Source organism: Syngnathus typhle, linkage group LG1 (genome assembly GCF_033458585.1).
Source record: "Syngnathus typhle isolate RoL2023-S1 ecotype Sweden linkage group LG1, RoL_Styp_1.0, whole genome shotgun sequence".
In the NCBI taxonomy this organism is placed as follows: Eukaryota; Metazoa; Chordata; class Actinopteri; order Syngnathiformes; family Syngnathidae; genus Syngnathus; species Syngnathus typhle.
The window spans coordinates 6,535,827-6,558,844 of NC_083738.1; the positions used below are offsets into that span (position 1 = coordinate 6,535,827).

Genomic DNA, 23,018 nt, shown 5'->3' on the forward strand with positions numbered 1-23,018 from the left:
CAGGCGAGCGCTTCTCCATCTACTGGGGAAACGCAGTCATTGCAGGCAAAATGACCAAAAAAAAAAGTTTAATAATACAATTTGTTCAGGGTTGGCGGGCCGGATTAAACGGTCCCGTGGGCCGGATGTGGCCCGCGGGCCGTAGTTTGCCCACCCCTGGACTAGACCAACGAGCCATATACTAAGTTGTGAAATTGTTAGATGTCACATGGGTCGTCATAGGACAATGAAAGGCCAAGAGCCATGGTTGGACAATGGCTCGAGTAAATGGGGAAGACACCCAACAAACAAGGAATTCTTCGGAATTTGAACCGGGGACCTCTCGCACTCTAAGCGAGAATCATATGAGACCTAGACCAACGAGCCATGTACTAAAGTCATACATTATTAGTTGTCACATGGATTCTTATGGGACAATGTACAAGAGAAGGCAAGGCCGAAGGTTGGACAATGGCTCAAGTAAATGGTCAAGATGGCCAATAAACCAGGGCTCGTCCGGGATTTGAACCCGGGACCTCTCGCACCCGAAGCAAGAATCATACGACTAGACCAACGAGCCATGTATATATCACGAAATTGTTAGATGTCACATGGGTCGTCATGGGACAGTGAAAGGCCAAGAGTGCCGGTTGGACCATGGCTCGAGTAAATGGGGAAGCCACCCAACAAAGAAGGACTCGTCCGGGATTTGAACCCGGGACCTCTCGCACCCAAAGCGAGAATCATACTCCTAGACCAACGAGCCACATGCTGAATTGTAAAGCCTCGTTAGTTGTCACATGGGCCATCATGTGCCAATGGACGGTAGAATCATACGACTAGACCAACGAGCCATATAATAAGTTGGGAAATTGTTAGATGTCACATGGGTCGTCATGGGACAATGAAAAACAAAGAGCCATGGTTGGACCATAGCTCGAGTAAATGGGGAAGCCACCCAACAAAGAAGGGCTCGTCCGGGATATGAACCCGGGACCTCTCGCACCCTAAGCGAGAATCATACGCCTAGACCAACGAGCCATGTACTACAGTACGAAATTGTTAGATGTCATATGGGTCGTCATGGGACAATGAAAGGCCAAGAGCGCCGGTTGGACCATGGCTCGAGTAAATGGGGAAGCCACCCAACAAAGAAGGGCTCGTCCGGGATTTGAACCCGGGACCTCTCGCACCCTAAGCGAGAATCATACGCCTAGACCAACGAGCCATGTACTACAGTGCGAAATTGTTAGATGTCATATGGGTCGTCATGGGACAATGAAAGGCCAAGAGCGCCGGTTGGACCATGGCTCGAGTAAATGGGGAAGCCACCCAACAAAGAAGGGCTCGTCCGGGATTTGAACCCGGGACCTCTCGCACCCTAAGCGAGAATCATACGCCTAGACCAACGAGCCATGTACAATATTTTGAAATTGTTACATGTCACATGGGTCGTCATGGGACAATGAAGCCAAGAGCCATGGTTGGACAATGGCTCGAGTAAATGGGGAAGACACACAACAAACAAGTCCTACATTATTAGTTGTCACATGGATTCTTATGGGACAATGTACAAAAGAAGGCAAGGCCGAAGGTTGGACAATGGCTCAAGTAAATTCGGAAGATGGCCAATAAACAAGGAGTTGTCCGGGATTTGAACCAGGGACCTCACGCACCCAAAGCGAGAATTATACGACTAGACCAACGAGCCATGTTCAAAATTGTTAAATTAGTAGTGGTCACATGGGCCTCATGAGACAATGTACAGAAACAAAGCCAAGGCCCATGATAGGACAACTATTCGAGTAAATGGGGACAAGCAAGGGCTCGTCCGGGATTTGAACCCGGGACCTCTCGCACCCAAAGTGAGAATCATACTCCTAGACCAACGAGCCACATGCTGAATTGTAAAGCCTCGTTAGTTGTCACATGGGCCATCATGTGCCAATGGACGGTAGAATCATACGACTAGACCAACGAGCCATATAATAAGTTGGGAAATTGTTAGATGTCACATGGGTTGTCATGGGACAATGAAAAGCCAAGAGCCATGGTTGGACAATGGCTCGAGTAAATGGGGAAGACACCCAACAAACAAGAAGTTATTCGGGATTTGAGAATCATACTCCTAGACCAACATGCTGAATTGTAAAGCCTCGTTAGTTGTCACATGGGCCATCATGTGCCAATGGACAAGGTAGAATATTACGCCTAGACCAACGAGCCATGTACTATATTTCGAAATTGTTAGATGTCACATGGGTCGTCATGGGACAATGAAAGGCCAAGAGCACCGGTTGGACCATGGCTCGAGTAAATGGGGAAGCCACCCAACAAAGAAGGGCTCATCCGGGATTTGAAGCCAGGACCTCTCGCACCCAAAGCGAGAATCATACTCCTAGACCAACGAGCCACATGCTGAATTAAAAAGCCTCGTTAGTTGTCACATGGGCCATTATGTGCCAATGGACAGTAGAATCATACGACTAGACCAACGAGCCATATAATAAGTTGGGAAATTGTTAGATGTCACATGGGTCGTCATGGGACAATGAAAAGCCAAGAGCCATGGTTGGACAATGGCTCGAGTAAATGGGGAAGACACCCAACAAACAAGGAGTTCTTTGGGATTTGAACCGGGGACCTCTCGCACCCTAAGCGGGAATCATACGACTAGACCAACGAGCCATATACTAAGTTGTGAAATTGTTAGATGTCACATGGGTCGTCATGGGACAATGGAAGTAAGAGAACCGGTTGGACCATGGCTTGAGTAAATGGGGAAGCCACCCAACAAAAGAGGGCTCGTCCGGGATTTGAACCCGGGACCTCTCGCACCCTAAGCGAGAATCATACGCCTAGACCAACGAGCCATGTACTATATTACGAAATTGTTAAATGTCACAAGGGTCGTCATGGGACAATGAAAGTCCAAGAGCGCCGGTTGGACCATGGCTCGAGTAAATGGGGAAGAAGCCACCCAACAAAGAAAGGCTCGTCCGGGATTTGAACCCGGGACCTCTCGCACCCAAAATGAAAATCATACGCCTAGACCAGGGGTGGGCAAACCTTTTGACTCGCGGGCCGAACTGGGTTCTAAATTTGGACCGGAGGGCCGAACCAGGAGCAGATGGACGTAGTGTTTGTGTGAAGTAATATAAGGGACCTGTAAAGGTCATTGTACAAAGGATTTTGGCCTTTAGTAGGTAGTAAAGCATGGATATTCCAAATAAGTTTTTTGAAAACGAATGCATTTATTAACAGCATTAAAAAAAAAAAAAAATCACTAAAAAACTGCTATCAGTGATTTTTTGCTAGTGCGTCATAGTCTGGAGTAAGATTTGTTGTGGCAATTCTTAGGAGAGATCTGAGGTGTTGGTCCGTTTACCTCGATCTGTGACGGGTTGATGTTGATGTTCATGTGGCTGAACGTCACGTCGCGTACGTCGAGCCAAATTGGCCACTCTCTTTTAAACACTTGGCACTGTGTCCACCTTGCTTTTTTCCTTGGGCGACTCATTTTAATGGAAGGATTCCAGGGGAAGGTTTGTGGGTGGCTTTAGCGCAAAACTGCATCTGAAAGCTCAGCGCGCAAATTACAAGAATGCTTTCGTCACGGCCCACGCTCTAAATTTGGGACTGATACAAATAGAGCACGAGTGCGCCATGTCCGTACACGCACTTGTGAGTGTGCACCGAGCTTTCTGACACGGCTTCCGGTAGTAAATGCGCAGGCGAGCGCTTCTCCATCTACTGGGGAAACGCAGTCATTGCAGGCAAAATGACCAAAAAAAAAAGTTTAATAATACAATTTGTTCAGGGTTGGCGGGCCGGATTAAACGGTCCCGTGGGCCGGATGTGGCCCGCGGGCCGTAGTTTGCCCACCCCTGGACTAAACCAACGAGCCATATACTAAGTTGTGAAATTGTTAGATGTCACATGGGTCGTCATAGGACAATGAAAGGCCAAGAGCCATGGTTGGACAATGGCTCGAGTAAATGGGGAAGACACCCAACAAACAAGGAATTCTTCGGAATTTGAACCGGGGACCTCTCGCACTCTAAGCGAGAATCATATGAGACCTAGACCAACGAGCCATGTACTAAAGTCATACATTATTAGTTGTCACATGGATTCTTATGGGACAATGTACAAGAGAAGGCAAGGCCGAAGTTTGGACAATGGCTCAAGTAAATGGTCAAGATGGCCAATTAACCAGGGCTCGTCCGGGATTTGAACCCGGGACCTCTCGCACCCGAAGCGAGAATCATACGACTAGACCAACGAGCCATGTATATATCACGAAATTGTTAGATGTCACATGGGTCGTCATGGGACAGTGAAAGGCCAAGAGTGCCGGTTGGACCATGGCTCGAGTAAATGGGGAAGCCACCCAACAAAGAAGGGCTCGTCCGGGATTTGAACCCGGGACCTCTCGCACCCTAAGCGAGAATCATACGCCTAGACCAACGAGCCATGTACAATATTTTGAAATTGTTACATGTCACATGGGTCGTCATGGGACAATGAAGCCAAGAGCCATGGTTGGACAATGGCTCGAGTAAATGGGGAAGACACACAACAAACAAGTCCTACATTATTAGTTGTCACATGGATTCTTATGGGACAATGTACAAAAGAAGGCAAGGCCGAAGGTTGGACAATGGCTCAAGTAAATTCGGAAGATGGCCAATAAACAAGGAGTTGTCCGGGATTTGAACCAGAGACCTCACGCACCCAAAGCGAGAATCATACGACTAGACCAACGAGCCATGTTCAAAATTGTTAAATTAGTAGTGGTCACATGGGCCTCATGAGACAATGTACAGAAAAAGGGCCAAGGCCCATGATAGGACAACTATTCGAGTAAATGGGGACAAGCAAGGGCTCGTCCGGGATTTGAACCCGGGACCTCTCGCACCCAAAGCGAGAATCATACTCCTAGACCAACGAGCCACATGCTGAATTGTAAAGCCTCGTTAGTTGTCACATGGGCCATCATGTGCCAATGGACGGTAGAATCATACGACTAGACCAACGAGCCATATAATAAGTTGGGAAATTGTTAGATATCACATGGGTTGTCATGGGACAATGAAAAGCCAAGAGCCATGGTTGGACAATGGCTCGAGTAAATGGGGAAGACACCCAACAAACAAGAAGTTATTCGGGATTTGAGAATCATACTCCTAGACCAACATGCTGAATTGTAAAGCCTCGTTAGTTGTCACATGGGCCATCATGTGCCAATGGACAAGGTAGAATATTACGCCTAGACCAACGAGCCATGTACTATATTTCGAAATTGTTAGATGTCACATGGGTCGTCATGGGACAATGAAAGGCCAAGAGCGCCGGTTGGACCATGGCTCGAGTAAATGGGGAAGCCACCCAACAAAGAAGGGCTCATCCGGGATTTGAACCCGGGACCTCTCGCACCCAAAGCGAGAATCATACTCCTAGACCAACGAGCCACATGCTGAATTAAAAAGCCTCGTTAGTTGTCACACGGGCCATTATGTGCCAATGGACGTCAGAATCATACGACTAGACCAACGAGCCATATAATAAGTTGGGAAATTGTTAGATGTCACATGGGTCGTCATGGGACAATGAAAAGCCAAGAGCCATGGTTGGACAATGGCTCGAGTAAATGGGGAAGACACCCAACAAACACGGAGTTCTTTGGGATTTGAACCGGGGACCTCTCGCACCCTAAGCGGGAATCATACGACTAGACCAACGAGCCATATACTAAGTTGTGAAATTGTTAGATGTCACATGGGTCGTCATGGGACAATGGAAGTATAAGAACCGGTTGGACCATGGCTTGAGTAAATGGGGAAGCCACCCAACAAAAGAGGGCTCGTCCGGGATTTGAACCGGGGACCTCTCGCACCCTAAGCGAGAATCATACGCCTAGACCAACGAGCCATGTACTATATTACGAAATTGTTAAATGTCACAAGGGTCGTCATGGGACAATGAAAGTCCAAGAGCGCCGGTTGGACCATGGCTCGAGTAAATGGGGAAGAAGCCACCCAACAAAGAAAGGCTCGTCCGGGATTTGAACCCGGGACCTCTCGCACCCAAAATGAAAATCACACGCCTAGACCAGGGGTGGGCAAACCTTTTGACTCGCGGGCCGAACTGGGTTCTAAATTTGGACCGGAGGGCCGAACCAGGAGCAGATGGACGTAGTGTTTGTGTGAAGTAATATAAGGGACCTGTAAAGGTCATTGTACAAAAGATTTTGGCCTTTAGTAGGTAGTAAAGCATGGATATTCCAAATAAGTTTTTTGAAAACGAATGCATTTATTAACAGCATTAAAAAAAAAAAAAAATCACTAAAAAACTGCTATCAGTGATTTTTTGCTAGTGCGTCATAGTCTGGAGTAAGATTTGTTGTGGCAATTCTTAGGAGAGATCTGAGGTGTTGGTCCGTTTACCTCGATCTGTGACGGGTTGATGTTGACGTTCATGTGGCTGAACGTCACGTCGCGTACGTCGAGCCAAATTGGCCACTCTCTTTTAAACACTTGGCACTGTGTCCACCTTGCTTTTTTCCTTGGGCGACTCATTTTAATGGAAGGATTCCAGGGGAAGGTTTGTGGGTGGCTTTAGCGCAAAACTGCATCTGAAAGCTCAGCGCGCAAATTACAAGAATGCTTTCGTCACGGCCCACGCTCTAAATTTGGGACTGATACAAATAGAGCACGAGTGCGCCATGTCCGTACACGCACTTGTGAGTGTGCACCGAGCTTTCTGACACGGCTTCCGGTAGTAAATGCGCAGGCGAGCGCTTCTCCATCTACTGGGGAAACGCAGTCATTGCAGGCAAAATGACCAAAAAAAAAAGTTTAATAATACAATTTGTTCAGGGTTGGCGGGCCGGATTAAACGGTCCCGTGGGCCGGATGTGGCCCGCGGGCCGTAGTTTGCCCACCCCTGGACTAGACCAACGAGCCATATACTAAGTTGTGAAATTGTTAGATGTCACATGGGTCGTCATAGGACAATGAAAGGCCAAGAGCCATGGTTGGACAATGGCTCGAGTAAATGGGGAAGACACCCAACAAACAAGGAATTCTTCGGAATTTGAACCGGGGACCTCTCGCACTCTAAGCGAGAATCATATGAGACCTAGACCAACGAGCCATGTACTAAAGTCATACATTATTAGTTGTCACATGGATTCTTATGGGACAATGTACAAGAGAAGGCAAGGCCGAAGGTTGGACAATGGCTCAAGTAAATGGTCAAGATGGCCAATAAACCAGGGCTCGTCCGGGATTTGAACCCGGGACCTCTCGCACCCGAAGCAAGAATCATACGACTAGACCAACGAGCCATGTATATATCACGAAATTGTTAGATGTCACATGGGTCGTCATGGGACAGTGAAAGGCCAAGAGTGCCGGTTGGACCATGGCTCGAGTAAATGGGGAAGCCACCCAACAAAGAAGGACTCGTCCGGGATTTGAACCCGGGACCTCTCGCACCCAAAGCGAGAATCATACTCCTAGACCAACGAGCCACATGCTGAATTGTAAAGCCTCGTTAGTTGTCACATGGGCCATCATGTGCCAATGGACGGTAGAATCATACGACTAGACCAACGAGCCATATAATAAGTTGGGAAATTGTTAGATGTCACATGGGTCGTCATGGGACAATGAAAAACAAAGAGCCATGGTTGGACCATAGCTCGAGTAAATGGGGAAGCCACCCAACAAAGAAGGGCTCGTCCGGGATATGAACCCGGGACCTCTCGCACCCTAAGCGAGAATCATACGCCTAGACCAACGAGCCATGTACTACAGTACGAAATTGTTAGATGTCATATGGGTCGTCATGGGACAATGAAAGGCCAAGAGCGCCGGTTGGACCATGGCTCGAGTAAATGGGGAAGCCACCCAACAAAGAAGGGCTCGTCCGGGATTTGAACCCGGGACCTCTCGCACCCTAAGCGAGAATCATACGCCTAGACCAACGAGCCATGTACTACAGTACGAAATTGTTAGATGTCATATGGGTCGTCATGGGACAATGAAAGGCCAAGAGCGCCGGTTGGACCATGGCTCGAGTAAATGGGGAAGCCACCCAACAAAGTAGGGCTCGTCCGGGATTTGAACCCGGGACCTCTCGCACCCTAAGCGAGAATCATACGCCTAGACCAACGAGCCATGTACAATATTTTGAAATTGTTACATGTCACATGGGTCGTCATGGGACAATGAAGCCAAGAGCCATGGTTGGACAATGGCTCGAGTAAATGGGGAAGACACACAACAAACAAGTCCTACATTATTAGTTGTCACATGGATTCTTATGGGACAATGTACAAAAGAAGGCAAGGCCGAAGGTTGGACAATGGCTCAAGTAAATTCGGAAGATGGCCAATAAACAAGGAGTTGTCCGGGATTTGAACCAGGGACCTCACGCACCCAAAGCGAGAATCATACGACTAGACCAACGAGCCATGTTCAAAATTGTTAAATTAGTAGTGGTCACATGGGCCTCATGAGACAATGTACAGTGCAAAGCCAAGGCCCATGATAGGACAACTATTCGAGTAAATGGGGACAAGCAAGGGCTCGTCCGGGATTTGAACCCGGGACCTCTCGCACCCAAAGTGAGAATCATACTCCTAGACCAACGAGCCACATGCTGAATTGTAAAGCCTCGTTAGTTGTCACATGGGCCATCATGTGCCAATGGACGGTAGAATCATACGACTAGACCAACGAGCCATATAATAAGTTGGGAAATTGTTAGATGTCACATGGGTTGTCATGGGACAATGAAAAGCCAAGAGCCATGGTTGGACAATGGCTCGAGTAAATGGGGAAGACACCCAACAAACAAGAAGTTATTCGGGATTTGAGAATCATACTCCTAGACCAACATGCTGAATTGTAAAGCCTCGTTAGTTGTCACATGGGCCATCATGTGCCAATGGACAAGGTAGAATATTACGCCTAGACCAACGAGCCATGTACTATATTTCGAAATTGTTAGATGTCACATGGGTCGTCATGGGACAATGAAAGGCCAAGAGCACCGGTTGGACCATGGCTCGAGTAAATGGGGAAGCCACCCAACAAAGAAGGGCTCATCCGGGATTTGAACCCAGGACCTCTCGCACCCAAAGCGAGAATCATACTCCTAGACCAACGAGCCACATGCTGAATTAAAAAGCCTCGTTAGTTGTCACATGGGCCATTATGTGCCAATGGACAGTAGAATCATACGACTAGACCAACGAGCCATATAATAAGATGGGAAATTGTTAGATGTCACATGGGTCGTCATGGGACAATGAAAAGCCAAGAGCCATGGTTGGACAATGGCTCGAGTAAATGGGGAAGACACCCAACAAACAAGGAGTTCTTTGGGATTTGAACCGGGGACCTCTCGCACCCTAAGCGGGAATCATACGACTAGACCAACGAGCCATATACTAAGTTGTGAAATTGTTAGATGTCACATGGGTCGTCATGGGACAATGGAAGTAAGAGAACCGGTTGGACCATGGCTTGAGTAAATGGGGAAGCCACCCAACAAAAGAGGGCTCGTCCGGGATTTGAACCCGGGACCTCTCGCACCCTAAGCGAGAATCATACGCCTAGACCAACGAGCCATGTACTATATTACGAAATTGTTAAATGTCACAAGGGTCGTCATGGGACAATGAAAGTCCAAGAGCGCCGGTTGGACCATGGCTCGAGTAAATGGGGAAGAAGCCACCCAACAAAGAAAGGCTCGTCCGGGATTTGAACCCGGGACCTCTCGCACCCAAAATGAAAATCATACGCCTAGACCAGGGGTGGGCAAACCTTTTGACTCGCGGGCCGAACTGGGTTCTAAATTTGGACCGGAGGGCCGAACCAGGAGCAGATGGACGTAGTGTTTGTGTGAAGTAATATAAGGGACCTGTAAAGGTCATTGTACAAAGGATTTTGGCCTTTAGTAGGTAGTAAAGCATGGATATTCCAAATAAGTTTTTTGAAAACGAATGCATTTATTAACAGCATTAAAAAAAAAAAAAAAATCACTAAAAAACTGCTATCAGTGATTTTTTGCTAGTGCGTCATAGTCTGGAGTAAGATTTGTTGTGGCAATTCTTAGGAGAGATCTGAGGTGTTGGTCCGTTTACCTCGATCTGTGACGGGTTGATGTTGATGTTCATGTGGCTGAACGTCACGTCGCGTACGTCGAGCCAAATTGGCCACTCTCTTTTAAACACTTGGCACTGTGTCCACCTTGCTTTTTTCCTTGGGCGACTCATTTTAATGGAAGGATTCCAGGGGAAGGTTTGTGGGTGGCTTTAGCGCAAAACTGCATCTGAAAGCTCAGCGCGCAAATTACAAGAATGCTTTCGTCACGGCCCACGCTCTAAATTTGGGACTGATACAAATAGAGCACGAGTGCGCCATGTCCGTACACGCACTTGTGAGTGTGCACCGAGCTTTCTGACACGGCTTCCGGTAGTAAATGCGCAGGCGAGCGCTTCTCCATCTACTGGGGAAATGCAGTCATTGCAGGCAAAATGACCAAAAAAAAAAGTTTAATAATACAATTTGTTCAGGGTTGGCGGGCCGGATTAAACGGTCCCGTGGGCCGGATGTGGCCCGCGGGCCGTAGTTTGCCCACCCCTGGACTAAACCAACGAGCCATATACTAAGTTGTGAAATTGTTAGATGTCACATGGGTCGTCATAGGACAATGAAAGGCCAAGAGCCATGGTTGGACAATGGCTCGAGTAAATGGGGAAGACACCCAACAAACAAGGAATTCTTCGGAATTTGAACCGGGGACCTCTCGCACTCTAAGCGAGAATCATATGAGACCTAGACCAACGAGCCATGTACTAAAGTCATACATTATTAGTTGTCACATGGATTCTTATGGGACAATGTACAAGAGAAGGCAAGGCCGAAGTTTGGACAATGGCTCAAGTAAATGGTCAAGATGGCCAATTAACCAGGGCTCGTCCGGGATTTGAACCCGGGACCTCTCGCACCCGAAGCGAGAATCATACGACTAGACCAACGAGCCATGTATATATCACGAAATTGTTAGATGTCACATGGGTCGTCATGGGACAGTGAAAGGCCAAGAGTGCCGGTTGGACCATGGCTCGAGTAAATGGGGAAGCCACCCAACAAAGAAGGGCTCGTCCGGGATTTGAACCCGGGACCTCTCGCACCCTAAGCGAGAATCATACGCCTAGACCAACGAGCCATGTACAATATTTTGAAATTGTTACATGTCACATGGGTCGTCATGGGACAATGAAGCCAAGAGCCATGGTTGGACAATGGCTCGAGTAAATGGGGAAGACACACAACAAACAAGTCCTACATTATTAGTTGTCACATGGATTCTTATGGGACAATGTACAAAAGAAGGCAAGGCCGAAGGTTGGACAATGGCTCAAGTAAATTCGGAAGATGGCCAATAAACAAGGAGTTGTCTGGGATTTGAACCAGGGACCTCGCGCACCCAAAGCGAGAATCATACGAACGAGCCATGTTCAAAATTGTTAAATTACTAGTGGTCACATGGGCCTCATGGGACAATGTACAAAAGAAAGCCAAGGCCCATGATAGGACAACAATTCGAGTAAATGGGGACAAGCAAGGGCTCGTCCAGGATTTGAACCCGGGACCTCTCACACCCCAAAGCGAGAATCATACTCCTAGACCAACGAGCAACATGCTGAACTGTAAAGCCTCGTTAGTTGTCACATGGGCCATCATGTGCCAATGGACGGTAGAATCATACGACTAGACCAACGAGCCATATAATAAGTTGGGAAATTGTTAGATGTCACATGGGTCGTCATGGGACAATGAAAAGCCAAGAGCCATGGTTGGACAATGGCTCGAGTAAATGGGGAAGACACCCAACAAACAAGAAGTTATTCGGGATTTGAGAATCATACTCTTAGACCAACATGCTGAATTGTAAAGCCTCGTTAGTTGTCACATGGGCCATCATGTGCCAATGGACAAGGTAGAATATTACGCCTAGACCAACGAGCCATGTACTATATTTCGAAATTGTTAGATGTCACATGGGTCGTCATGGGACAATGAAAAACAAAGAGCCATGGTTGGACCATAGCTCGAGTAAACGGGGAAGCCACCCAACAAAGAAGATCTCCTCCGGGATTTGAACCCGGGACCTCTCGCACCCAAAGCGAGAATCATACTCCTAGACCAACGAGCCACATGCTGAATTGAAAAGCCTCGTTAGTTGTCACATGGGCCATCGTGTGCCAATGGACGGTAGAATCATACGACTAGACCAACGAGCCATATAATAAGTTGGGAAATTGTTAGATGTCACATGGGTCGTCATGGGACAATGAAAAGCCAAGAGCCATGGTTGGACAATGGCTCGAGTAAATGGGGAAGACACCCAACAAACAAGAAGTTATTCGGGATTTGAGAATCATACTCCTAGACCAACATGCTGAATTGTAAAGCCTCGTTAGTTGTCACATGGGCCATCATGTGCCAATGGACAAGGTAGAATATTACGCCTAGACCAACGAGCCATGTACTATATTTCGAAATTGTTAGATGTCACATGGGTCGTCATGGGACAATGAAAGGCCAAGAGCGCCGGTTGGACCATGGCTCGAGTAAATGGGGAAGCCACCCAACAAAGAAGGGCTTTGAACCCGGGACCTCTCGCGCCCAAAGCGAGAATCATACTCCTAGACCAACGAGCCACATGCTGAATTGTAAAGCCTCGTTAGTTGTCACATGGGCCATCATGTGCCAATGGACGGTAGAATCATACGACTAGACCAACGAGCCATTTACTAAGTTGTGAAATTGTTAGATGTCACATGGGTCGTCATGGGACAATGAAAGTCTAAGAGGCCCGGTTGGACCATGGCTCGAGTAAATGGGGAAGACACCCAACAAAGAAGGACTCCTCCGGGATTTAAACCGAGGACCTCTCGCACCCTAAGCAAGAATCATACGCCTAGACCAACGAGCCATGAACTAAACTTTGAAATTGTTACATGTCACATGGGTCGTCATGGGACAATCAAAGGCCAAGAGCCATGGTTGGACAATGGCTCGAGTAAATGGGGAAGACACCCAACAAACATGGAGTTCTTCGGTTGTACTAGGTTCATCTTGTTTTTTCTTTTTCAATTACTTCTCTGGTTCTTCTATATCAAACAAATTTGTTTTAGGTTCATTTACCTGACATGTTTCAGCTGATAAAGACGCGTCACAAACACATCAGTGACACTCTGATGAAGGCGGAAGATTCCGCCGAAACATGTCAGGTAAATGAACCTAAAACAAATTTGTTTGATATAGAAGAACCAGAGAAGTAATGGAGTTCTTCGGGATTTGAACGGGGGACCTCTCGCACCCTAAGCGAGAATCATACGACTAGACCAACGAGCCATATACTAAGTTATGAAATTGTTAGATGTCACATAAGTCGTCATGGGACAATGAAAGCCCAAGAGCCACGGTTGGACCATAGCTCGAGTAAATGGGGAAGACAACCAACAAACAAGCGCTCGTCCGGGATTTGAATCCGGGACCTCTCGCACCCTAAGCGAGAGTCATACGACTAGACCAGTGCTTCTCAAATAGTGGGGTGGGCCCCCCTGGGGGGGCGTAGTGCGATACCAAGGGGGGCGCGGGAACATGTTTTTCTTTTGGCTGTATTAGATTAAAGGGTAATTACACATCCACTGCAGTAGGTGGGGGTGGCGGTATCACTGGAAGAGTATTTGCTCTACAGCAGCACTTTGAATCTGTTCTGTTACAGACTAAAAAACACTGTTATTAATAAAGTTATTCTTTATTGTAAGTTGATCTTTCTTTTTTATTTATTTTTTGTTTTTCCTGCAATGTTAATAACATGGGGGGGGGCGCAAAATGTTTTCTTCTTCCTAGGGGGGGCGTCACAGGAAATAATTGAGAAGCACTGCTCTACACCAATGATTTCTCCTCAGGTGACTCTCCTGTGAAGCTCCTGAAGTATGCAGACGACACCACTCTCATCGGACTGATCCAGGACGGTGATGAGACTGCGTACAGACAGGAGGTGGAGCGGCTGGTCTACTGGTGCAGTCAAAACCATCTGGAGCTGAACCCGCTCAAGACCGTGGAGATGACAGTGGATTTCAGGGAAGACCCTTCACCACTTTTACCCCTCACTATCCGCAGTAATACTATTCTCTCCACAGACACCTTCAAGTTCCTGGGAACCACAATCTCTCGGGACCTGAAATGGACCGGCCACATAGACTCTGTCCGGAAGAAGGCCCAGCAGAGGCTGTACTTCCTGAGACAGCTCAAGAAGTTCAACCTGCCGCGAGAGCTTCTGAAGACCTTCTACACTGCCATCATCCAGTCTGTCCTCTGCACCTCCATCACTGTCTGGTTTGGATCGGCCTCCAAACAAGACAAGCACAGACTACAACGGACAATCAGAACTGCAGAAAAGATCATTGGAATCAACCTCCCATCTATCCAAGACTTGTACCTGTCCAGGACCAGGAATCGGGCAAGGAACATCTCTACAGACCCTTCTCACCCAGGTTGCAGTCTGTTCGAACTACTCCCCTCCGGACGGCGTTATAGAGCTCGGTACGCCAAAACCAGCAGACACAGAGACAGCTTCTTCCCCCAGGCTGTTGCTCTGATGAACTCACACCACTCACAGAGTCTCAGAGACATTACTGTGCAATAACATGCTGCTCTTCACACCTTTTTGGAATTTGTCTACACTGTTTTTGCCATTATTCACATGTCCTGAATGTTGTTAGTCACCTAAATGTTGAACAGAGGGTGTGTTTTTACCGAAGTCAAATTCCTTGTTTGGCACGCTCAAACATGGCGAATAAAAACTCTTGAATCTTGAATCTTACTTGCTGTCTGAGGGCACAATTTGGGGATCAGATCAGAGCACACTCCTGTTTTTGCCCTGCAGTCCATTTTCTCGGGTCGGGCAAATTGGAAGATCACTCGACTTGGTTAAGCTCAGCCCAGTGCATTTTTTGAAATGGTTCCGGAAAATTCACCTTCACGCTTGAGAAACAACCGCAGCCGCATACAAAGTGCCGCTGTGCAAGTTAAGACGATGCAAAAAGCACTTACACTCACTTACCTTTTCCTCTTTTCTTGCAGACGTAGCCTCTCTTGTTGCCGCACGGGTCGTACTTCCAGTCGCCACTGCCAGTGAGCAAGGTAAGACAATGCCCCCCTTTGGCGTCACCTGGAGGGAGGGAGACAAGATCTAAGTGCTCCTCCGTTCCTCCAAAATGCAGCAGACAACCGTCTCCGACCAACCTTCCCAATGGCGCTTGAACGTGAACGAGGATCCGTCAATCCATTTGCCGTCATCGTCATCGAGTGAGACATTGGCGCCCAACCACAGAGAGGACGCTTGTGCCTGACTAATGAGACCTGCGGATAAAAAAAAGAACATGCAAGAAGAATAGGGGGGCGTTAGCCAAGATGACGAGAAGTCGTATCAACACCAAGCCAGCAATAACTATTATTTCATGTTCTAATGATAACATATGCACACATGGTTTCAAGTGAAATGCGGTGGTCAATGAATAGTTGTTGTTTTTTTGGGGGGGGGAGGGTTTGGTCAATGTGGGACCTGCCAGCTGGCAGGAAGAACACAGGATCCAGACAGACTCGGCTGCTCAATCCATATATTTCTTGGTGTAGAAGTAAAACCTCAAATGATGACAATGATATTGATATGTGTAGCATCAACAAAAGTTCTTGAAACTGCACAACCATTGACTCACATATGCATTATGTCTTACATCTGGTAGATTTCCAAAGGACATGAAAATAGCTACTACCACTGTAGAAATAGACTAATTACACGCCATTCTCTCTCTCTCTGCTCTTTCAATACTCCGAGATCCTTGAAAAAGTTTCACAGAAAAACTCGACAACTTTTTTGAATAAAGAAAAGAAAAAAGTCAATATGGATTTTCAGCGCAACATCAATAGCACTAATGGATCCTATCGAGAGCGTCACACACAAAAGAAAAGGTGATGGGTATTTTCACAGATCTAAAGAAAGCATTTGACGCAATAAATCATGGCATCAGAGTGGACTGGGTGAGGAGCGACTTAATCAACAGGCAGCAATTCATAAAAATTGGAGATCAGACTTTTTGCCCATAACATGTGGAGAACCTCAAGGGTCGGCTGTCCTTGCTCCTAAACACGATCATCGTGCAGTAATGCATCAAAAATAATGAAATGCATTTTGTTTTGCTCGTGATACAAACATCTATTGCCCAGTGGACAATTGACAGCAGCTTATGGAAACAACCACAATTTGAGTGAACCAAAATTTGCATGATTTGCAAAGTACACATATTGAACCTCATTTGGAAGGGAAAATTGACAATCTTATGATGGAAAGAGCTTCTGAAATAGAATTCCTGGGTGTGACTGTTGACAATAAAAATCTGCTGGAAATCACACATGAATCATGTCAAAACAAAAATGTCAAAGGCAATTCGGAAGCATTGCGGACTCCAGATACCGACATCTACTCAGATTGCCATATCTGAACTACCGTGTGGGGAATATGGGGTAACACCGAATAAGTCAAGCAATAAGAAAAAGAACAAGGAGAATAAGAACGACCTTTTCATGATACCAGACAAAACTTTTGTCACTCAGGGATCCTGATCAAACACAAAACAGCTCAAATTATGATGTACACAGCAAGATATGGTGACCTTCTTCCAAGCGGGAGACACTTTTTTAATTTTTTTCTATGGAAAGGCAGGCAGGGTGGCTATCATCTGAGACGGAAACTGAATATTAGGCGTGGAAAAGTCTGCTGAACAGCTATAAAAATGTGTATAACTGTTTGTGGGGTGAAATTGTGCAATGGTCGAGAAAATGAGCACACATAAAAACTGCTCAAAAAAGTGTGTCAAATCTAGTCTCTTAACATGCATGAGAAAAAAGACAAAGTGACTACACACAGGCAAAAAGGAATCTGAAAATGTGTCTACGTCTGTTTTATTGTTCAATGGATTAGGGTGGGAATCTAAAAAGCTCTGCTTCCTCCTACTCCAGCATTCTTTGTTTTTGGGTTGTTGTTTTTTTCCATTTTGGGTGACTTAGATATGGCACTTTAAAGTGCTTTCTTTTCTTATTTACGTGTTTTAAATATGTGCAAAATAAACAGAACTTGTTCATGGCCAATATTTTGATTCACGGCCGCATACCGTGTACAAAGTCCTGCTCGTACAAGTCGGCGATGCTGAGCAGGTTCCCTTGGTGGGCTTGGCAGTGGTCTTGCGCCTCCTGCCAGGTCTTGGTGGCCTGTGGGATGATCAGGTAGCAGAAGTTGCTGGAGGGGTGGTCCAGCCACCAGCCGCATTTGTCAGTCCAGTCTGCGAGCCAGACATAAGACGGCGTTACGCAAAACGGTGCAAGACAGACGGCGCCAGTGCTGGACACCTACCAGGTTCGCCCACCAATGGTGGACGCCCTCCGCCGCGCTTGGCTGCAGAGAAAGGGGGTATAAGCAAATGCGGGACCCGTCCAAAAGGAGCGCTCGGGAGAGACGTTAGCACCTGTTTGGCAGATAACTGACTGCTTCCAGTGGCATGGTAAGTTCAGGTAGATCTGTGCATCAAATATTGTTGCACAGTCACCACCGGAGTAGCTTCTGTCATCGAGATCTTCGTAGTCCTGCGGACGAGATTTTGGATAGCACTTTAAGCGTGTTGCATTTGATCTGGTCGTCTTCCTGTCGCATTTCCTCACTTAAGGGCGTGCCTTCTCTCATTCAAGTTTCACTTTGGTTTGTCGGCTTCACTTTATTGTCAGTCAAAGTAGTATGAACATTGCAATGAAATGAAGCATGTTGTGCCCTCTCTGGCGAGCCAAAGGTCTCATGCGCAATGCAACTAACCCTGAAGACCTACAGACAAACCAGAGGCACCATCCAGGATATTTCCTGGACATCTTAACTGCCTCCTCGCTGTCTCTAAAATCAGAGCGCCAAAAATGTCTCATCGGCTGCCCGATGCCTCAAGACAAAACGGATGCCTGCAAACCGACTTTTGCAAAGGCCTCCAGCAATTCACTTACCAAAGCTGTTCCGTCACTCCACTTGTAGTTGTTGCCCTTCTTCTTGAGTCCCACCCAAAGAAAATGATAACTTTGAAGGTGATCTTGATGAAAGGAGGGAGAACAAGAGCTTCAGGGCAAGAAGAGCTTCAGCCAAGTGACGACTACGCCGGTTCCTCTTGGTGCTTACCAGACAGGAATTGGCCATCTTGCTTAGAGTGGACGCGAGGCAGGTGGGCTCCCCGGGCGAGACAGAACTCCTCAGCATCCTCTTGAGTTTCAAGACTCGGGCCATGAAAATAGCAATGATAGCCATAAAGGATGTTGCCATCGTCGCAGTCAGAAGCTGAGGGCACAAAGAAAAACATTGAGGAGGAAACCATGACCAGATGGTGCAAATAGGCGTGCTGCAACTCACTCTTCACTATAGCAGGACCACTTTTGGGGGAACACGTCGGGCAGTCTGCATAGATAAAGACCCTGTTTGAGCTTTTCTCCTTTCAAAGTCAACCTGATTATAAACATGCAGGCTTACCCAGCGGCCGTTTGCACATGTAGGCTAAGGAGGAAGCGCAGGAGCCAGACCTCCACTTCCCGGGATACTTTTTAGCCTTTTGGTTGACGTAGGCGCAGGACGCGACGTGGGCGCTGTCGGTAGATTAAAAAAAAAGATTATTTTCCAGTTTTTTTTCTTCCAAAAGTGTCCGTCTTCAAAATTGGTTCTAGAACCTCCGCCCGACAACAGCATGCAGAGTTGTGAAGTCTTACCTTTCCAGTTGATTTGGGGCCCAGTTGGTGTGCTTTATTATCTCGCCATCAGACCAGGCCAGCTTCTGGCTCCCGCCTTCAAAGCGACACCAGAGCTCGTCGCATTTCTGGGGGGAAAAAAGAAAACAGTCCCAGTTGTTGCTCCAGAGTCCACTGCCGCTTCCATCTCACCTGGTTGGAGAGTCCCAGCCAGAAGGGGGTGTCCATGCCCATGGTCCCATTCACAAAGTCTTCCTCGGCCGAGGAGGTGATCGAGACCAGGTCGCCGCCCTCAGAGACGCAGTGGTGCCAGGCACCCAGCCAACCGTTGGGGAATTCCATCTTCTTGTAGCAGCTGGTGCCGTACCCGCGCCACCCGGGAGCACACTGGTTGGCTGAGGGCATAATTTGGGGAACAGGCGGACCGATCAGAGCACACCGATGGCATGTTTTTACTCGATGCTCTTCATTGGGCGCATGGCAACCAATTGCACGAGGTGGTTGATTGATTCACTTTTACTTCTTCACAACATCATTGGTCATGAGATTGCACACAACTGCCCCAAAGTTCTGCTATTAAGCTTCAGATGTACAGTGGGGCAAACAAAGGATGTAGTCAGCCACCAATTGCGCAAGTTAAAAGATGCCTGTCATTTTCATCAGAGGTACTATGAGAGACAAAATGAATCGAACTCAAACTCACAGTGTTAGCACTTCATCTTCACCATCAGCGACCCCCACCCACCAGTCACGCACGTGTGGCAAATCCATGACCAATGACGTAAGCCCAAATCAGGTCCTCGCACATTTCACCACTGGGGGGGCTAAAGCACAAGGCAACTCAGCAACTGTAACATTGCAATAGTTGGACCCCGCTCCACTCTTTTTATCTCAGGAAGCCCGTGTCCTTGAATGAATTGACAAAGTACAAAGCCGAGCCAGGCTGGGCTGGGCTGGGCTGAGCAGTGCAGGGGTTTCATGGGGAAGAAGGGCTTTTAATCTGCGGGCTCAATCAGGTAAACCGAATAAGCACGGGCCTCGAATGGACTCTGAGGGGCAAATGCAATATTCAGATGAACACGCACTGAAAATCAGAGTCTCTCGTCAAAGTCCGGCTGAATTTTGCAAAGAATTTCACTGAGAAAAAGAAATGAATTTTTTGAGAGAGAAATTCATTGAGAAAAAGAAATGAATTACTACTAAGTGAATTCTTTGAAAACACATTTAGATGATGCAAATGGAACAGTCACGGCAGAAATATTAGGAACTTTGTCGCAAGTTCTTTTTGTGTGCGATAACAGAACAAAGAGGAGCGTGTGATTATTTTCTGTACAGGAAGTCAACCATATTGTTATCAAGCCTAAGAAATCAGGCATGTGGTGCCCACAAGTTATCTGCTGAGCGCTGACACAATTTTCAATGGGAAAACAATACCAGCCATCTGTTTTCCTGGGGTTTCGATTCAAGCCAAATTTAATCAAGTCGATATTGTCCCGATTGTGAAAGATAAGGCTGACAAAATAAATAGCAAAGACAAATCATCTTTGCTCGTAAGTAGGTCTTGTACAAATAAATCATCAAATGGATTTGTGTTTATTGATATCTCTTTAATGAAGTTTCATGAAGAAATAGTTCTTGTAGAAAGAGCTGAAGAAATTATTATTGTTAAATTATAATGATTATTTATCATTTATAATTTCATTACAATGTATATAATTTTTAATTATTATTAATTATATTTAGATGAAAGAAAACGAGAAATAGCTTTATAATAGAGGCGCTAAGAACTATCTGTTGTATAAAGGGCTGTAAGAAATAATTATTCGTAATATGTTTCAATAATATCAATAATGATTAAATATTAATGCTAAGAAATGGTTTAGTTAGGAAGAGCGCAGGTTCGTCAAGTAGTGCTTTACAAGTTCATGAGAAGTTGAGCAAGTTCGGCAGGAATAGTTCACGGCCAACAAAGACGTTACTTGCTGCATGGTTGTTGTTGTTGCATGATACGTAGATTGGTTGTTTTCGTGTTACTTTGTATCGTTATGTGGCGTGGAGAAATCACGGACGTTTGAAACGTGTTGCTGCTGCCTGCCGTCCGTCGCCCGTCATTCATATTTCTCACATCCACTGCTAGAGGTCTCCCCAGACCACCGAGATGCGCTCGTCCGTCCGTCCGTCTGAGTGAGTGTGCCCTTTGAATGAGCATCGTAGAGACAGGTTGACTTCCTCGAGAGGCCCTTTGTAATTACTTCAAAGTCAACTTGTTCGTATATTCTGACAGAGCAGCAGCCAACATGAACGAAAATGATAAACGCACCTTAAAAAGCCATTTGAACGAACGAGAAAGGAATGGAAAGAACACGATTGGCAACGGTACGAAGGAAGCAATTGCGCTCACTCGAGCAAGAGTGACGTCATCAAAGTTGTACACAGCAACAGCGTCAGAATAATTCAAAAGTTCACAGGAGCTAGTCTTTGTGCTCAGAATTGGATCCATTGCAATCAAGTGTTTTGATCTCAGGCACCGTAATGTTTTGACAAGAGTAGAAGCAGATGCAGTCATGCAAACTCACAGTACAGTACATTTCATCACGTTGTCGACAGCGGTATTGTTTTAGCAACGAACTCTGTAGAACTGACTAAATTGCTTACCTGACACGCATGTCCAATATAGGCCAAGGATGAGAATAGACCTCTCGAGTGCCTCCCACATCTTGTGCAGTCAGGAGAAAAGACGGCCTGTGGATTCCAGTCAGGAAAAAGAAATGATCAGTCGCCTTACTGACAACGGCCTGTGGATTCCAGTCAGGAGAAACAAATGTACGTTTGGTGTGCCTGCTCCAAGCCAGAGGCAGGCCAAGCCCACACGCCAACCACTCACGTAGCACAAAATGTGGGAGTGGCGAGCGCGTGTGATGGATGCACTGTACCCTTTGAGTCCTTTGCTTGTTTGTTCCTTTGATACCTTTGTTTTTTTTTGTTACTTTGTAAATGTTCTGGTGTATGCGTGAACAACAGCAAGAAGCAGTCAACTCATTTAACAGTAAATCGAAATCATGAAATCCAAGTAGGAAAGTGGGAATGAAAGGAGGTGTCATTCAATGTATTCATTTCACAGTAAATCGAAATCATGAAATCCTCGAGTCATACTCAAATTCAAAGTCGTGCGCGACCCACCCGGGATCCATATGAAATGATGCCATGAAGACAATGAGTGTTTGTAATGATATGTGATTGCAGACGATCACCCACAGAGGGCTGTATAGCCTCAAGGGAACTCTGTATGACGGAATGTATGTACAGGGAGTAGAAGAAGAATGTTAGCGGGAGACTACGTGAGGGATTAAAATAAACAAATAGCTGAAGCTAGTATAAAGTTCAACTGAAGCCTTATTTAAGGAGCATAAGAACTTTACATCATTATGTTACCGTTTTTTTCCGTGTATAATGCGCGAAATGTAACTAATTTATTGTCCTAAAATCTGGGGTGCGCATTATACATGGGTACAATTTTTTAAAATGTTTTCTTTTTTTTTCTTTTAAGAAAATCATGGTACAACAAAACCAACAACAGGACTGACCGACAAAGACGTGGAACAAAAAGACAGGGTGACATTACCAAAGACAGGAACAGAAACCAAACAGACATCATGACAGTAACACATGCAATGATCCGACGGTGAGCGAGGGGCAGACAGGACTTAAATACAAAACACGTTACATTGATTGAGGTGACACAGGAAGGGAGGGGCGACGCGAACAGAAACTATGGCAACCTAGACACATAGCAAAACTGGGGACGAGACATGACAAATTTCCCTCGAAATAAAACTTGAAATCACCTTTCTTCTTGTTTGTTGTCAATCGCGCATCGCATTCAGCCATCCTGCCCAACACACTTAGTAAAATTCATAATTGACGACACATCGTTTGATGCGATGGTGCAATCCTTGATGGTGTGTTATTGTCAAATATTGTTTGTTTTTTAATCTCCATCGCGGACCGGACGTCATACCGAGGCAGTATCACTGCGCATGCGCACTATGGATCCGATGCGAATAGTCCTCTTCTCTTCTTGACTGACAATGAATATGATAGTTTAATACAATCAGCAAATAACAAAATGCGTATTACAGGTAATGTTTTATTTCACAACACTTTGCCTTGTTCCTT

At 46.3% G+C, this 23,018-nt stretch overlaps 1 protein-coding gene, 1 long non-coding RNA gene and 19 other non-coding genes across 21 annotated transcripts in view; 1 reads left to right on the plus strand and 20 right to left on the minus strand.

Annotated features, from left to right (window-relative positions):
• LOC133158191 (C-type mannose receptor 2-like) overlaps positions 1-21,626 on the minus strand; it is a 46,242-nt gene extending 24,616 nt beyond the window's left edge. The window contains exons 1-12 of the mRNA XM_061285202.1: positions 21,498-21,626; positions 19,035-19,237; positions 18,864-18,970; positions 18,631-18,743; positions 18,514-18,558; positions 18,286-18,441; positions 18,117-18,199; positions 17,597-17,714; positions 17,485-17,526; positions 17,246-17,413; positions 15,321-15,437; positions 15,139-15,246 (exon numbers count right to left, since the gene is read on the minus strand). Coding sequence (XP_061141186.1) covers positions 15,139-15,246; positions 15,321-15,437; positions 17,246-17,413; positions 17,485-17,526; positions 17,597-17,714; positions 18,117-18,199; positions 18,286-18,441; positions 18,514-18,558; positions 18,631-18,743; positions 18,864-18,970; positions 19,035-19,237; positions 21,498-21,558 — 1,321 coding nt within the window. The 5' untranslated portion in view covers positions 21,559-21,626. The remainder of the gene's footprint in view (positions 1-15,138; positions 15,247-15,320; positions 15,438-17,245; positions 17,414-17,484; positions 17,527-17,596; positions 17,715-18,116; positions 18,200-18,285; positions 18,442-18,513; positions 18,559-18,630; positions 18,744-18,863; positions 18,971-19,034; positions 19,238-21,497) is intronic.
• Positions 488-559, minus strand: trnap-cgg (transfer RNA proline (anticodon CGG)). The gene has a single exon. It is a non-coding gene; the product is annotated as a tRNA-Pro (tRNA).
• On the minus strand, positions 674-745 carry trnap-ugg (transfer RNA proline (anticodon UGG)). The gene has a single exon. It is a non-coding gene; the product is annotated as a tRNA-Pro (tRNA).
• trnap-agg (transfer RNA proline (anticodon AGG)) lies at positions 1,136-1,207 on the minus strand. Its single transcript has one exon. It is a non-coding gene; the product is annotated as a tRNA-Pro (tRNA).
• trnap-agg (transfer RNA proline (anticodon AGG)) lies at positions 1,323-1,394 on the minus strand. The gene has a single exon. It is a non-coding gene; the product is annotated as a tRNA-Pro (tRNA).
• Positions 1,803-1,874, minus strand: trnap-ugg (transfer RNA proline (anticodon UGG)). The gene has a single exon. It is a non-coding gene; the product is annotated as a tRNA-Pro (tRNA).
• trnap-agg (transfer RNA proline (anticodon AGG)) lies at positions 2,781-2,852 on the minus strand. Its single transcript has one exon. It is a non-coding gene; the product is annotated as a tRNA-Pro (tRNA).
• Positions 4,198-4,269, minus strand: trnap-cgg (transfer RNA proline (anticodon CGG)). Its single transcript has one exon. It is a non-coding gene; the product is annotated as a tRNA-Pro (tRNA).
• trnap-agg (transfer RNA proline (anticodon AGG)) lies at positions 4,384-4,455 on the minus strand. Its single transcript has one exon. It is a non-coding gene; the product is annotated as a tRNA-Pro (tRNA).
• trnap-ugg (transfer RNA proline (anticodon UGG)) lies at positions 4,864-4,935 on the minus strand. The gene has a single exon. It is a non-coding gene; the product is annotated as a tRNA-Pro (tRNA).
• Positions 5,382-5,453, minus strand: trnap-ugg (transfer RNA proline (anticodon UGG)). Its single transcript has one exon. It is a non-coding gene; the product is annotated as a tRNA-Pro (tRNA).
• Positions 7,259-7,330, minus strand: trnap-cgg (transfer RNA proline (anticodon CGG)). Its single transcript has one exon. It is a non-coding gene; the product is annotated as a tRNA-Pro (tRNA).
• trnap-ugg (transfer RNA proline (anticodon UGG)) lies at positions 7,445-7,516 on the minus strand. The gene has a single exon. It is a non-coding gene; the product is annotated as a tRNA-Pro (tRNA).
• trnap-agg (transfer RNA proline (anticodon AGG)) lies at positions 7,907-7,978 on the minus strand. The gene has a single exon. It is a non-coding gene; the product is annotated as a tRNA-Pro (tRNA).
• trnap-agg (transfer RNA proline (anticodon AGG)) lies at positions 8,094-8,165 on the minus strand. The gene has a single exon. It is a non-coding gene; the product is annotated as a tRNA-Pro (tRNA).
• trnap-ugg (transfer RNA proline (anticodon UGG)) lies at positions 8,573-8,644 on the minus strand. The gene has a single exon. It is a non-coding gene; the product is annotated as a tRNA-Pro (tRNA).
• Positions 9,091-9,162, minus strand: trnap-ugg (transfer RNA proline (anticodon UGG)). The gene has a single exon. It is a non-coding gene; the product is annotated as a tRNA-Pro (tRNA).
• trnap-agg (transfer RNA proline (anticodon AGG)) lies at positions 9,551-9,622 on the minus strand. The gene has a single exon. It is a non-coding gene; the product is annotated as a tRNA-Pro (tRNA).
• trnap-cgg (transfer RNA proline (anticodon CGG)) lies at positions 10,969-11,040 on the minus strand. The gene has a single exon. It is a non-coding gene; the product is annotated as a tRNA-Pro (tRNA).
• On the minus strand, positions 11,155-11,226 carry trnap-agg (transfer RNA proline (anticodon AGG)). The gene has a single exon. It is a non-coding gene; the product is annotated as a tRNA-Pro (tRNA).
• On the plus strand, positions 14,970-15,977 carry LOC133158199 (uncharacterized). The gene is made up of 2 exons (XR_009715156.1): positions 14,970-15,218; positions 15,299-15,977. It is a non-coding gene; the product is annotated as an uncharacterized LOC133158199 (long non-coding RNA).
• Positions 21,627-23,018: the final 1,392 nt, after the last annotated feature.